General features: G+C 42.0%; 1 protein-coding gene and 1 long non-coding RNA gene across 3 annotated transcripts; both read left to right on the top strand.

The window, feature by feature from the left end:
* Positions 1-86: 86 nt before the first annotated feature.
* On the top strand, positions 87-9,208 carry LOC103137426 (synaptopodin 2-like protein). Of its 2 annotated transcripts, XM_016671027.1 has the most exons (5): positions 87-415; positions 2,838-2,989; positions 3,456-4,174; positions 5,222-6,469; positions 6,533-9,208. In XM_016671027.1, the coding sequence occupies exons 1-5, from the start codon at positions 314-316 to the stop codon at positions 7,876-7,878; spliced, it is 3,567 nt and encodes a 1,188-aa protein (XP_016526513.1). In that variant the 5' UTR covers positions 87-313; the 3' UTR covers positions 7,879-9,208. The 2 variants fall into 2 exon arrangements, with proteins under 2 accessions (XP_016526513.1, XP_007551220.1); XM_007551158.2 differs by having other exon boundaries at positions 5,222-9,208.
* Positions 9,209-12,709: 3,501 nt separating this feature from the next.
* LOC107836128 (uncharacterized) lies at positions 12,710-14,499 on the top strand. The gene is made up of 2 exons (XR_001661979.1): positions 12,710-13,135; positions 14,463-14,499. It is a non-coding gene; the product is annotated as an uncharacterized LOC107836128 (long non-coding RNA).
* The last annotated feature ends 612 nt before the right edge of the window (positions 14,500-15,111 follow it).

Below are 15,111 nucleotides of genomic sequence, written 5' to 3'. Positions count from 1 at the left end.
CCCTTTCCCTCTCCTCCCCCCTCTACTGAAGCTAAGATGGAGGCAGCACTCTGCGTATGGGTGGATGGCACAGGAGGGGTGTGTGTGTGCGTGTGTGTGCAGGTGTGAGTACTGGCCGTGGAGCTCAGACGGCAGACGGTCCGCCAGAAGAACAGCAGGTCAGAGCTCTACGAGGGGGCCCTGACTGCTAACCATGGAGCCATAGCACTGAGGGGCCACCCTCAGATAAAAAATATAAAAGGCAAACAATATCGGATAAATAAACAAGAAAAGAAAAAACTTTAAAAAAAAAAGAAAGAAAAAAGACAGAACAATGGTTGCAGAAGAAGTGATCATCACCCTGTCCGGTGGGGCGCCATGGGGCTTTCGTCTGCAGGGAGGCATGGAGCATCAGAAACCGCTCCAAGTGGCGAAGGTAAGCAGGTGACCCAGAAAGGGGAAGCGAAATCCGTTACATTTTGCTTTGCTGGGAAAAAAAAAAAAAAGTTTTAAACTATACCTTGGAGTGTGAATGAAGTCATGCTGCAACAGTAGCTGAGATATATCTGGCACTGATTTAAAGAGCTGTGAACAAAGCTGAAGTGGAACATTGGCTGCTGTGCAGGTTGGTGCTGGGCCTGAACATGAGTCATGATTTGGTTTAAGAAGAGGCTTCATGCAGCGACGGATTGATGATCGATTAGGCAGAGTCTAATCTTGCACTTCAGAGTGTTAGAATATTTCAACTATGTACGTTCGTTAAAAAGCTTTAGCAGATTATGCAAAGTTAAAATTTAGAACCTTAGAACCGGCTTTCTATTTATTTGCATGTAATGTTGCACTGGAGGTTTTTAACATGAGGTCAAAACTGTAAATGCAACACCACATATCTGTGCACAAGTCATAGTAAATGAAATTTGTTTGATTAATGTGAGAAAATAACATGGATGGGGAACAAAAAGAATGCTGGTCTTTATTTAAAATTTGATTTTCTGGACTAGGCAAAGCAATTCATCCATTTTTCTAGAATTTTAAAAACTTTACAAGAAAAGCGGGGATTTTTTAATTTTGGCATACTCGAATCGATCTGAGTTTAGTCTTATTCTAATTTCCTCGAAGTTCCTCCTCTATAAAAATTCAGTACAGAAATCACGGAGTGGGTTAGATAAACTTTTATCAGAAAGTCACTGGATGAATCTAAAAACACATAGAAAAACACATAGAAACCATCCTCATTCATGAATGAAAATCGTTCCTCATTCATCATTTAGCATTAATCAGATATGCTTGTCAGTCATTTTATGAGTTATCTGTAACATATGTAATAAATAAAAATCCAATAAACTTTTACTTTTGGGTTTAAAATTAAATACCTGATTATTATTATTGGTCTGACTCAGATAGTGTTTTTTGTTTTTGTTTTTGCTTTATATATCCTTTTGCCAGGTAATCCTAAAGTGTAAGATATATAGATATCCAGACGTTCTCCTCAGTGAAGATTTTAAAAACATTGCTCCCATTAACCCATCCAAAAACTCCTTTCCATTACACTGGAAATATTCTCAATTTGCCTTTCCAAGCATATTTTATGAGGCGTTGCTTGAAATTATTGGCTAATATTGCAGACGGATGACCTTTATGGTAGTGGACAGCTGATCTGACTGACCGTCCAAAACCGCCTACTCCTTCACCCCTGCAAGCAACGAGGCACAATCGTCGCTTGTCAGGTCTTGTACTATATGGTTTCAAACAGGTGGAGCAGCCTGGAGTTTCAGTATGTCAGAGTTGGGTCTGTGATTGTGAGCCTGCATGCAGGTAATTGTGTGCGTATTTATAAGACCGAGTGTATTTCTGTGTCGTTTCATGTGGTGCATGCAAGGAGGCATGCAGGGATATTATGAGTGTTATGATTTGCAACCACAAGGTGACTGACTGAACAAATAACTTGACTTCCTGGGCCACAAGTCGGCACAGATCACTTTGAAAGGCTTAGCTAAATGGGGAGGTGGGATTTCATTACAGGCAAACCAGAATAGCTGAAAAAAACTAATTAGGGAAACCAAGGCCTTAGGCCGCATTTAAATACAAGATACTTAGTGAAAGAAGCGCTAAATTACTTTTTAAAAGTTGTCAAAATTAAAAAAAATTTTTAAAAAAATCTACAAAGAAACATGTTAGTTTTCTGTGGGCTAAACATTTTGGTCTTTGTAGTTGTCAGGCACAAATAGCAAAAGAACCCCATGAAGATGGCCTCTGGCTGACATTTCCCTGCCAAAGTGTGTGTGAGTGCTGCCACTCGAGTTATAATTTGTGGCATTTGTCCACAGCAAGACCAGGCTGTCTTGCCAGAATCTGTTTCCTGTCAGTCACTGTCAAAAACCAAGTCAGGACAAGAAGCACAGCTCAGGTCAACCTTTTATTTCCAATCTCAGCTGTGAAAACCTCGAGATCCCAGGGAAATAATAACCTTTTCAATAAACTGCCCTGACAAAAGATAGAAGCATTGTCATGTGACAGAAACATTGGTCCTTCAAACCAAATCCTTACACCTTAGAATTGTCTTAGAGTGATTTTTAAGTAAAAATGAAAATATACTGGGAAGTCCATTCACATCTGCACATTACAAACGATTAATAATTTGACCAGCATAATGAGAAGATTTGTTTTGGACAAATCTTCTTCCGGTTTGTATTCAGATGTTGTATGTAGACTCCAGATTGCCCTAAGGATGGGATGTCAGACACTTGAACGTGTTTTAAGAGAGTTGCCCCAGGCTTATCCCTTAAACATAAAAAAGCCACATTTGCTTGTAATCAATCAAAATTCAAGATCTGTATAACATCCTTTCTCCTTTACAGGTGCGTAAACGCAGCAAGGCCTGCCGGGCTGGACTGCGGGAGGCGGATGAGCTGGTATCTATCAATGAAGAACCATGTGGATCTCTTTCCCATGCCCAGGCCATGAACCTCATCGACAGCTCCCCGGGGATACTAAACATCCTAGTCAGAAGGTAATGGTGTACCAACACTCTAAATGATGGCTGACTATGGGCATCTTTTTAATGTTGCTTGCAACTTGTCTCTATTTAACCCAGAAAAATGTGTATTGAAAACTAGGCTTGCTTTAGCCAGTATGTACTGTCCTGATTTAACCTAAATAAGAACACATTTGATCAACTGCGACCACTTTTAAATTGTTTACATTTAGATGTCAGTGAACATTTTTGTGATGATGACTTTGAACCTGACCTTGTCGTCCTTTCTGTGCCTAATTAATGCAGAACTTTGCTTTGGGGAGAAACGTTATAAGACTACTGCCATGCAGTTCAGAACCTGTAAAGAAAAAAAGCCATATATCTCTGAAAACATCAGCAAAAAACACTAATGCATTCAAATATTACTGTTGCCTGTACTGAGATTTCAAAAAGTGAGCCTCCATTACCAGACCACTGGGATAACAACTTTAATTGTTCACAGGGCGCCTGCTGCTTTTCAATCTGTTGTCCTTGTCACCCGTGCCCCGTCTCCACGGATAGATAAAGAGTACCGTGCTGCTCTAAAAGCCATGTCACCAACCCAACCCCACCACGCGCCTGTCCGAGAGGTCCACCGCAGTCGCTCCTCCTTGACCAGTGGATTAACTTCCCCACCTGGCAGCGAAGCTTATTACGGGGAGACGGATAGCGACGCAGATGTGGCAGGTTACGAAAGGCAAAGGCGACAGAAACGCAGAAGCCCCAGCAACTCCAACTCCGGGAAACCACCGGGAAGGACATCTCCCGAAGGAGGGGAGACGTCGGAGATGAGCGGCTACGACAGTGCTCCAGATGCCCAGGCTTTCCCTCGTTCACTAGAAGGACGTGGAGGAAATGGAGATGAAGGAGGCAACCTTCCTGGGGTCACAAGGAAAGAGGTTGTTTACAAACCGCCAGGTCCAGGGATGTGGTCCTCCCAGACATCCACTGAAACTTCCTCGATCATCTCCTCAGCAGACGACCAGGGGCCACGGGATGGAGGACAGGAGGAAGACAGTGGATTTCTAGAGCTGGCCAATGTGCCGCTGGTGTCCCCCGAGAGGGCAAAGGAGGCTCTGATGTTGGGTTCTCGCAGCCAGCTTGTGCCCATGGTGGGTCCTGTGAATAAACCCATTGATGAGGAACTTACGACAACCTACATGGAGAAGGCTAAGCAAGCTAGTAAGTAAAGCTGAGGAGGGCCACTGGTATAGACTTGCACTCCAAGCTAGATCAAGAATCATTTTCCTGTCTCACATCAGATACTATGAGCACATTTTATTTTATTTTTTACCTCCACTCTTAAAATTTTACCTGAGAATCTCCAAGTAATTAAAAGATTCAACCTTCCTCTATGGTGGAACAGAGAAATAAAAGTTAGTCTAACCTGTTAAACAAAATATAGACGCTATAGTTTACTATATTTATCTCAAGCTATGTCTGTAAAAAAAACCCAGCAATCAATCTGTGAGCAATGAAAAGCCTCTGCAGCTGCTTTCAGGAGTCAAGTGGCAATGCGAAGAGCCATATTTTTCCTACTCTTAGGGTTAGGATTTCTAAAATGGAGCCAAAAATATGAAAGAAGAGACGACACAAATAACTATTTCTCCAACTTTGTTGCAAATGTCAACATTTCAGTCGGCAACAGGGCATAATAAAATACAGTTGGAGAAAATCTGCTCAAATTGTCCATCCATAGAAATAAGCCATAAACAACTGAGCTGTGCAATCAGCTGTTCTTAAGAACTTAAATGAATTTACTCTGAGAAATCCCTTAAGTCATCACAAGGTTCAGGTTTAAATATACTGTCCTACCTTAGCCAAGACAAATTAAGAATACTATTCAGATGACAATTACTTCTAAGGAAGCAGAATAAAGTTGCTAATGATTGTTATTATTACAGTGCCAAGTTCAATCAAATGTGATACTTATCCTTTAACGTTCACATCACCGCAATTCATGTTTTTCCCACATAGAGAGTATATGAGTCTAATAATGTGCAAATGTATCCTTCCCCAGCTAAATTGGGGAGTTTAAGACCTGCCTGGAATTTTTTCCGGAAGTGCTTCCATGGCAAGTCCAGAGATAGATACCTGATAAAGACATTTTGGTCAGGACAGTTTTAGATACTTATGTCAGAATCAGTTATGGGTTTAAAGGTTAAATCTTTCTGAGATTCATTACACTTAATCTGATGTTCCTAATATTTATACTTTTATACTCTGCAGAACTGAATCGAGGGGACACACTTCAGGACAAGCAAGTGAAGGAAGCCAAGAGCAAGTGTAGGACAATTGCCTCTTTGCTGACAGATGCGCCGAACCCTCACTCCAAAGGAGTGTTGATGTTCAAGAAAAGAAGACAGCGCTCAAAGAAATACACTCTGACAAGCTTTGGGAGTGTAGATGAAGACAGGTTTCAGGACTCACAAGAGGATGACGGAGTGTTTCCTGGCAGCGAATCTGAGTTTGATGAGGAGGGCTTCTCTGGAGCCCCAGATCCAACTTGGGATAGCGACTACCTGGATAAGCTGGAAAAGAGGGCGACGGCAGGCACAGAAGGTCGTGAGGTCGGAGCAGAAAACGCTTTGAATCCTGGTTTGAGTGACACTGTAGGAAAGGGTGCACAGTTGTTTGAGCAGCAAAGAAAAAGAGTGGATGAACTTGCAAAGAAAGGAGAGGCAGCACATTCTCATGCACCCCTTGAATCTCAAGTACAGGAGCATTGTCAGATGCATCCATTGCATCTTGAAATTCCTGCACAAGTGCAACCGACACAAGGACCTCAACAGTCACCATCTGGTCCTACACCTGCACAGGCAGTTCAGTCTCAAATTGTTAATTCCCCCCATGCAGTACCTCAAGGGAACCTACCTAACTCTACAGTGAGTGCAGTTAGCATGGTGATGGCACCTCCTCCTGTAGCACCCAAGCCAGCCACAGCCTTGGTTACAGTTCTGAGCAGTTCTGCACCCCCTCCTGAAACCCCGTTGCCTGAACTGCCTGCAAGCAATGTTCTAAACAGAACAGCACGTCCTTTTACCCCTGGCTTCATCAGCATTCGAGCCGCAACTGCTCCTGTAACGTTTCGACCAGCTGTCTCAAAGAAGACACAGCGACCTGCCTCAGCAGCTGTTGTGACCCCACCATTTGCCACTGCTTCTGACGTAGCCAATAACACAACACCCATAACATCACAGCAACCCCCTGGTCCTCCACCGGTGGTTCCCCTGCCTTACTCCTTTCCTAAAGCTTCCCTACCCCTTACACCAGAAGCTCCTGTTACTATTCACACTCCTGCTCTTTCTGCCCCTTTTGAAACAATGCAGTCATCACCAGGATTAAGTGGTGTTCATCATTCTCCACTTTCAACTATGACCCCAGTGTCTGTGCCTTCAGGACCTAGACCTCCACAAACAGCATCAGTTCCTGTTCCTCCTTTGTCCCAAATTAATGGCTCACCTGATCCAATTGCCTCAGTGGCTCCACTCCAAGTGCCAGTGGCTCCACTCCAAGTGCCAGTGGCTCCACTCCAAGTGCCAGTGGCTCCACTCCAAGTGCCAGTGGCTCAGCCACCAGCTCCACAAGTTTCCATACCATCAGTTACTCAAGAATCTGTAATCACAAAGCCTGAAGCTGTTGTCGCAACCTCTGTTCCTGGCCCGACAGGTCGTACAGGAATCTTACTTGAAGCAAGACGGCGTAGTGGCAAACCTAAACCTATGTTTAATGTGCCAGAAGTGGTAAAGAAATCCCCAAATCCTGACTTATTATCATTGGTTCAGAACCTAGATGAAAGGTCCACCAGACACAAGTATGGCCAAACAACTGCTGACGATGTCTATGAAGAGGAGGAAAGTGGTGAGGCTGGCACAGGAAGGGTGCCACCCCCAGTTGCACCAAAACCTCGGGTCATTCATGAGACCCCACAGATTCTTCAAGCTGGGGGCAAAGGGGCTCAATTGTTTGCTAAAAGACAGAGCCGCATGGGTATGTATGTAGTCGACACCCCACCCGAGACCCCTTACCAGCAGGATGTAGCCATGCAAAATACATTTCAACAGTTTGACTCCTCTGTCAATTCTTCCCATCCCTCTCACTGGAAATATTCTCCAAACGTCCGTGCACCTCCGCCTATTGGATACAATCCGCTGTTAGCCCCATCTCTTCCCACAGGCCCTCAGAAAGATACAGGCAACCCAGACAACAAGGCAAGAGGAAGCTCCCAAAAGGAAGGCATCAAGGCCGTGGATTTCATGAAGAGGCAGCCTTATCAGCTCAACTCTGCCATGTTCCAGTATGGGGGCAGTGTCACCAATCTGTCAGCCATGCCTTCGTACCAGGCCCAGCAGAACAACTACACAACAACAATGGTGGGAAGCTCACTGACCTCACCTCGGCAAATACCGCTCAAAACAGCCCGCGTTTATGAAATCAAGCGCTTCTCTACCCCAACACCTATGTCAGCTCCAACTATCACACCTAAAGTCATCGCTCCTCGCTCAGCTACTACCCTTGGAGAACGTTTGACTCGTTCAGGCATGACATCCCCACCTCCTATTGCCTTTGCTCCAGCTCCACCCCAGTCAGTCTGTACTTCGAAACCAGTTTTTTCTTCCTCCCAACCGACACGGCTACCCAACCTTCCAAAGTTCTCTGCCACCCCTATTCCATGCCCCGTACCTCCTTCGGTCCCCACACCTTACCCTCCAGCCTCATACTCCAGTGGGCTGCAGACAGCCAAGCAGTTTCAGAGTGCTCCAGAACTTAGCATTCTTGCATCTTTGCCCCCGCTGAAAAACATCCCGGTTCAGGCCCCCAAACCACATTTTGTTGCCACTAGGGGCGGTGCGCAGCCCCATGTCTGGAGACCAGGAGCATTTTAAAACGGCGACGCACCTGTGGGGTTAGTAATTATCAACATGAAACCCATCAGAATCGACTGTTATAATTGCTTCTTTGTTTAGTCAAAGCACATTTTTTCCTTTTAAATAACAAAAGGAAAGTTTTTGCTGGCTGCATAAACAAAGATAAGGATTTTGAGGATACTAATTTTGGAATTCTTTTAACATTTTACAATATGTTGATATACCAAGGTATTAAAAAATTAATTTTTAATACCTTGGTATTAAAAATTTTGTAAAGAACAAAACGTTAGGCAATGTTTTACCAAAGGAAATGATTTCATTATGAAGTTCAAAAAACTTCAGATTAACAAATACTTACCTATGTTCAAAACACTGAATTTGAGATATACCTTTGCTTTTGACATATACCTTGATGCTAATGGGGTAAAGCAGTACCCTGGACCTAGTTTTGATTAGGCATTTGCAGGTTTATGCCATTCATTTAGAAGAAATATAAACCCTAACGCTCACTTTAGCCTGGAAGGAATGATTTCTCATTTGCACAGGTCACATTATGTGAGCACAGTTAGAGCAATACTTATCACATGGCTAATTTTAGATGCCATTCAGGTACCAACACACACTCATTTTGCAATGTGGTTGTTTGCAGATATATGTACATTGTTAAATTGTATTAAACAAATTCTAAATATAAAGGATGTGTATTTTACTTTGTTTTTATTCTTAGAGGAATTAATGGAAAGTCAGTGCTGTTCAATTTTGTAAAAGGTCTTAAGGAATGAGAGCAGCTGTGACGAGAGGGCGATAACATGTAATGGAGTCTTAGGTAGATCGTTGTCCATTTGTCTGAAATGGACATGGTCACATCTTTTAAAATTAAGGCTTCTGATTCATTACATACAGATTAAAATCTCACAGACTGTAGATGTGAACAGGATGGCCAGGGAAGTATGATCAGATAAATATGTGGTGGAGCTTAAAGAACTGACAGATGGAAGACGGAGGCTTTATTGGTATCTTTTTTTTCCCCACAATAGTTGTGACAAAAAGCTGAAATGTAATGGAAATGTTTTGATGAAAGCAAGTAAGGCATATCTACAATTGTTTCTTCTTTTTTTTTTTACTTGTGTTAAATATAATTTCTGATTAATGTTTGTATTTACAATACAAACAGCTAAAGACACTAAAATGTTGCATATAGTTATGTTGAGGTGTAAAATATGTTATTCAAGCAGCTGGATAGTTAGATTAGGTGTGAAACTGTTTGTATTTTTTTTTCTGAGTTAGAGTTTATACTGAGTAAGAAAAGGCAAATATTTTGGAGAAATAAAGTTAGATTTGAAAGAACTTTGGTTGTCTGAAATGTCTGATTTCACACCACTATCTGTTGTTCTGTATATGAACTTACATTCAGCTTGCTTTTGGTCCCTAAACATACATTTTACTGTACTGTATCAACACAGTTCCTAACTTGATTATTTTTAATGCTACAGAAGAATTAAAGAAAAAAACCCCCCCAAAAACAACACATATGAAATTAAAATGAGTCTTCAGACATAAAATTACAAATACAACTAATGACTTTGAGACATGTACTTATCAGTTTAACAGTGACTGAAAAGGAAAGAAATGCCATGGCAGGTTTTAAAAGGTGATGTATGTCCATACAGTATTTGAACATGATCTACAATCTTTTCATAAAAATATGAACTGTACTCTCTCTGTCCTTAAAGGAGCAAAGGAATAGTTTCCATTTGGAGATATTGGGAGAAAGTTAAATGGGGTGGTGTGTCCTGGTCAGATCAGCCTTCAGACCCAGAATTGGGATCTGGAAGCCAACATAGCCGCTTTAAAATAACCTATGATGCAGGTTTATGAACGTTTGGGGGCCGGTGATCGGGGAGGTATTCAAACACCTATAAAATATCCAAACAGTCACAGAAATAAATACAAACACCCATCAGAAATGTCTCAGTCACGCAGAAGGTTTGAAATCTGAAACTCCTCGACGAAAGGGGACAAGAACTGCACATCCATACCGCCCTCTGCAGGAAATAATGCGGAACAACAACTGACCTCAACCATCAAGCAATCCAGCTTTAATACTCACAGTTGGCTCATAAAATGTAATATCAAAATGTTATTGGAGCACCTTTTATCGTTTGTCAGCATAATCTTCACGAGTCTTTTCAACAAGTCATAACATTTATTACAACACGGAGTTGCATTAATTCTTAATGCAATAACAGGAGAGCTGGACCTCCGAAATGTCCTGTGGTGGGATTGAGGTTCTGATTCAATTCCTTGTACTGACACAAATAGCAAATCAGACAATCACAAAACGCATCAGACAACCATCTCTGAATGCACAATAAATTGCCTTTTAAAACAATTTAACTAACATATCCGTCCCTTTAGAACCATGGTGTACCCATCCAATAAGGACTTTTTGTGCTCTACGTGTGACAATAATCTCCTGTATTCCTCAGGAGCCGTAGCTGAAGGATACTCATCAGAAGTAGAAGTAAATCTTACAGAAAATCGCTGGGCTCACCTGAAAACGCCTCTGAAAAAGAGAAGTCCTATGAGACTAAAACGTGCGAAGAAACTTTAACAGGTAGAGCGACCAAATATTGTCTTGTCAAGGCATGTGATGCAGAGAAACTCCAAACAAAGAGGTACTGAATGAATCAAAGACAATACCATCATAATAGCTGTTCCTGTTCAGAGTGCACATCAATGCAACTGACCAATTGCAATTTTTTTTTTTTTGCCTTTATTTCTAGTTTAATTTTATGGGTAGATTTTACATTACATAAAATTATATAAATATGTATGTTGATTTAAACTGACTTATTGTTTGTTTCATAAAAAAAAACACTACTGTGACCATTATTTAATACATTTGTATTCCAAAGAAAACTGTCTTTCACATACAACTTGGAATGTCATCATAGGAAAAATCGTGAGAAATTCTTTTCAGTCATTTATTCTCTTTCTAACGTGAACTGCAGCCTCTGCGTGGCGCTGTGGCACTAGACAGATGCACGCTGCCCCCTGCCATTTACACTCATACTGTGCCTAATAATAGAGTTGTCAAAATCCAAACCAAATACTATTTATGCACAAGGGAAATTACATGGCTATAATGAATTAAGTGTTAATGTAACAGCCAAAATTAAACTGAGCAAAAAATACAACTGGGTCAGGTTTTTGGGGAAGCTCATTTTTGAAAATAGCACACCCTGCAGTTTCCATGGGGAGACTCAATATGTATTATTATTTTTCTTCATATATATATATATATATATATATATATATTATTTTCTACACTGACTTTTAAAAGTATTTTCTTTAATATTATGTCTTCACAACAAGTGACGTCAGTGTATTTTATTAAAATTTTAGCAGCACACTATTTTGAAGTTGAAGGGAAGTCCTGCAAGATTTTACTTCAAAACATCTAGAAATCATCTAGTCAATTAGAAAACATCTAGTCAATTACCTTCGGAAGTCATCTCAGTAAATAGTTCAAAGATGTGTAAGTAAATTTAAAATAAATTTGTTTGCTGGAGAACATTGGTGACCAAGCGACTCAGTGAGGCCAAGGAACACACTGGGTCAGGAAACTGAACTTTTTAGCCTACGTGGTACAGTATGTCTGGTTAAAATCGAACATGTTACTCTGAATGGATGCTTTTCTTCAGAACAGATAAGGGAGACTCATCTTTCCATCCCGGGAGAAAATCTGCTGCAAACAATTGTGGAGGTTCACTCTCAGGTAGGACAACAACGGTAAACATGCAACCAACTGCAATAAAATGGTTTAGATCAAAGCATTTCCAGAGTTTGAACGGACTGTTACAAAATCCAGACCTGAATCTTATTGGAAATCTGACAATTCTCAGATTTGTAATTTTATAGCAATCTTAAAAAAATGGATGAGATCGCTCTATCCCAGTAAAATGCATTGAAGTTTGTGATCGTATGTATTTCATGGATGTTTTGTGCAGCATCAGTTTCAACTTAAAAAAAATCATGTATATAGAATCAATCCATCCATCCATCCATCCATTTTCTGAACACCCTTGTCCCTCAGTGGGGTCGGGAGGGGTGCTGGTGCTTATCTCCAGCTAACGTTCCGGGCGAGAGGCGGGGTACATCCTGGACAGGTCGCTAGTCTGTCGCAGAATCAATCCATCCATCAAGGGTAAGTTTTCCCAGAAATTTTCCCCAGCAGTTCTCAGGGGAAAAGGGCAGTGTCCACACTGGGCAGGTCACCAGTCCATCGCAGAGATACATTCAGACACACGGGACAAACAACCACTCATGTACACAGTCATACCAAAGGAAAATTTAGAGACCAAATGACCTAAAAGTAATGTCTTTGGACTACGGGAGGAAGCCAGAGTGCCTGGGGAGAACTCATGGAGAACATTCAAAGACCATAGACTGGGACTCTGGAGGTGACCTGCTGCAAGGCAACAGTGTGCAACGGCGACACCGTGCAGCCGATTACAGAATTCCCTGGAAAGAAAGAAATAAGATACATCTACTACTTTTTTAAACATTTTTTTCAGGACTCTGTTTCTACATCCCTGATTTATATTGCGATTGAAACCGATGAGCTTGTGATGTTGGATGTTGGTATTATTCTACAATTACCTGTGACTGTTAAGGACATGAGCAGTCCTTTGAAACTCAAACTGATTTGGCCTTCATGTATATCCACACATGTTCTTAACCTTTGACTTGCTCTCTCTGCACTCACTCTTAGACCCCTCCTCTATCCTCCATGTCTTTCTTCGCACCCCAAACACTCTTTGAGAGTCCCCCCGAGGCTCTGAAGTCCTGTTCCCCCTCGTTCTCCGCAGCTAAATATAGGCTGCGGAGCCATCTGCAAGAATGATTTTGTTCCTTTAATATCGCCATCAGCGATTTCGACCGGCCAAGAGAGACTTCTCCACCCCGGCTTAATGACCCCCTTTCCATTCCGTATTCACACTCCTAACTTCAGCCTCCTCCTCCCCGCCTTGACATCAACACTCCTACCGCACCCCCTGCAAACCTCCCGCCAGTCCTCCCCCCCACAACTGAACCTTTCTGCAAGATCTGGTATCTGAGTGTTGCTTTGCACTTTCCGGGACCTGAGTCCAGTCATTCGTGGGGTCAGAGGCACTAAGGGATTTGTACCTCTGTGTTTGAGATCAATATCTTCCTCTCTGTTTGGTATTTATAGGTCCTTCTCTCCTCACAGGATTACAACAGAATCCCGGTGAGTGGATCTAAACCTGTTGGTGTGCTTTTGGTTTTTTCTTTTTTCTTTTTCTGTAGATTACTCGACTAAAGCTGCAGCCTTTCAACTCTGGATGTTGCATAGTGGCAAAAGAACAAAATGGTTTTCCCAAACATAAGCTGCACAGGTTATTCGGCTAGTGATGGTGGGGGAAAAAGATTTCTTTGTAAAGCTTTAAAAAGCTAAATAAAGAGCTGAATGTGCTGACTGTAACAGAAGTTTTATATAGTGTTATCAGAGCCGCCTTAGAGGTGGGCACCAAATCTCCACAGCTCTCCTACCATGAAATTATCGCACTGCATCAAAAATCCTCCTCATTAACAAGCACTCCAGTTCTGACCCTTGTGTGTCTCAAATGGGCACTTCCAGCTGATTTTCTGGAGGTGTGCTTTGTGTTCTTCGGAGTTTGCTTCAAGCCCGTTTGATAGCCTTATGACGCCATTGCATGTCGCTAAAATGTCTTGGCTGGAAATGGCTTTTAAAAATAGCCGCAGTGGGTTCAGTTACAGCCAGTAGATGTGATGTGATGTTTTGCCACTAAACATGGACCTTAAAGAAAAATGTTTATGGCTGAGTTTGCAGACATTTGGACATAAAAATCTGCATGTGAAATGTAAAAACGTTAGGTACATGTGATAAAGTAAGATGCTTATTAGAGAATGGGTTGGTGGTACGGCTGGAAAGTAATGTTCAGGAGTTTCAGGTGGGAAAGGTCTCGGCATCAGAAACTGTGGACAGTATCCCATCGTTTTTACCTGCAGAAAAACCTGATGAGAAGTTCCTTGGTGAACCTCGGCGTACTTCCGTTGAGTCTGTCGGATGTGAGAACAGATCTCGTGTCCCCAAACAAAAGCTGAAGCACAGATTGAGCTAAATGTTTCTTTTGAGGGGGAAGACGTGCGTCCCACGGGGGAACGCGAAGAATCCAGAGTCTCTGACACTTCCCATGAGTGTGAAGAACTAGGGGGGACGTGTGTTGTCTTGCAAATGTGTTACATTGATCTCCTTCGAGCCGAACTTGCAGGGGTTGGCGGTAGGTTATGGTGCTAATGATCCTAAGTTATGCTCAGAAGCTGGTGGAGATCAGTCGTAAATTAAAACCTTTTCTAACCCTCCTCTTCTCCTCAGAATCCTTTGCGACTTGCATTTCATCTTTTGAAGCTCTTTTTTTTTCTTTTCTTGCCTAGTAAATTTCAAATGCAGGAATGCTGTCCTGCATTTCTGTACCCGCGGGTAACGTTCTATGATAGATAGATAGATAGCATTTATTGTCACTGAACAGAATGGTTTCTCCCTCTCCCTCCAGCCATGCCTCTGGGAACACCTGCCCCCCTAAACAAGCGGAAAAAGCCCTCCAAGATCATAACCGACCTATCGCATATCAGCCAGGATGGTAAGGCTGACGCAAAATGATGTGAATATGAAATTACCGCTGCTCAGTAAAAGCCTTTCAGGACATAAAACGGGTGTACGCAGACACAGAAGAGGGTTGCACACTGCAGGCGATGTGCTGTGAAACAATATTAAAGCCTTAAAACTTTGTTTCAGTTTAATTCTAACTCCTTTTTCCAGACTTCTTCCGTCCTTCACAGTCATTTTACTGTATAAAACAGAGATTCTCTAAGAATTTAGATTGGCAGGGTTGGAACAAGGACAGAAAGACTTCAGGCAGGACTTAATGGAGGAAAGAAGGACCGAAATGGTCGAACAAGGAGGGAAACAATGAAAAGACAGAAGGAAGAGAAGAAGGAATGAGAGAAGGGAGAGAGGTTTTAATGAAAAAATGGCAGTGAGACTGCATGGAAGAACAGCATGAAGACACTGAGGAAAAAGACACAAAAAGGATGAGAAGAAAGTGAACAAGTAACAGAAGAAGGGCAGAAAGAAAGGACACAAGGAAGGAAGAAGAGTATGACAAGAGGAAGGAAGGAAGGAAGGAAGGAAGTCATTATAAG

This window comes from Poecilia formosa, unplaced genomic scaffold (assembly GCF_000485575.1).
Source record: "Poecilia formosa unplaced genomic scaffold, Poecilia_formosa-5.1.2 Scaffold40, whole genome shotgun sequence".
Classification (NCBI taxonomy): Eukaryota; Metazoa; Chordata; class Actinopteri; order Cyprinodontiformes; family Poeciliidae; genus Poecilia; species Poecilia formosa.
The sequence above is the reverse complement of the archived record's forward strand: the minus strand, read 5'-3'. Positions and strand labels throughout refer to the sequence as shown.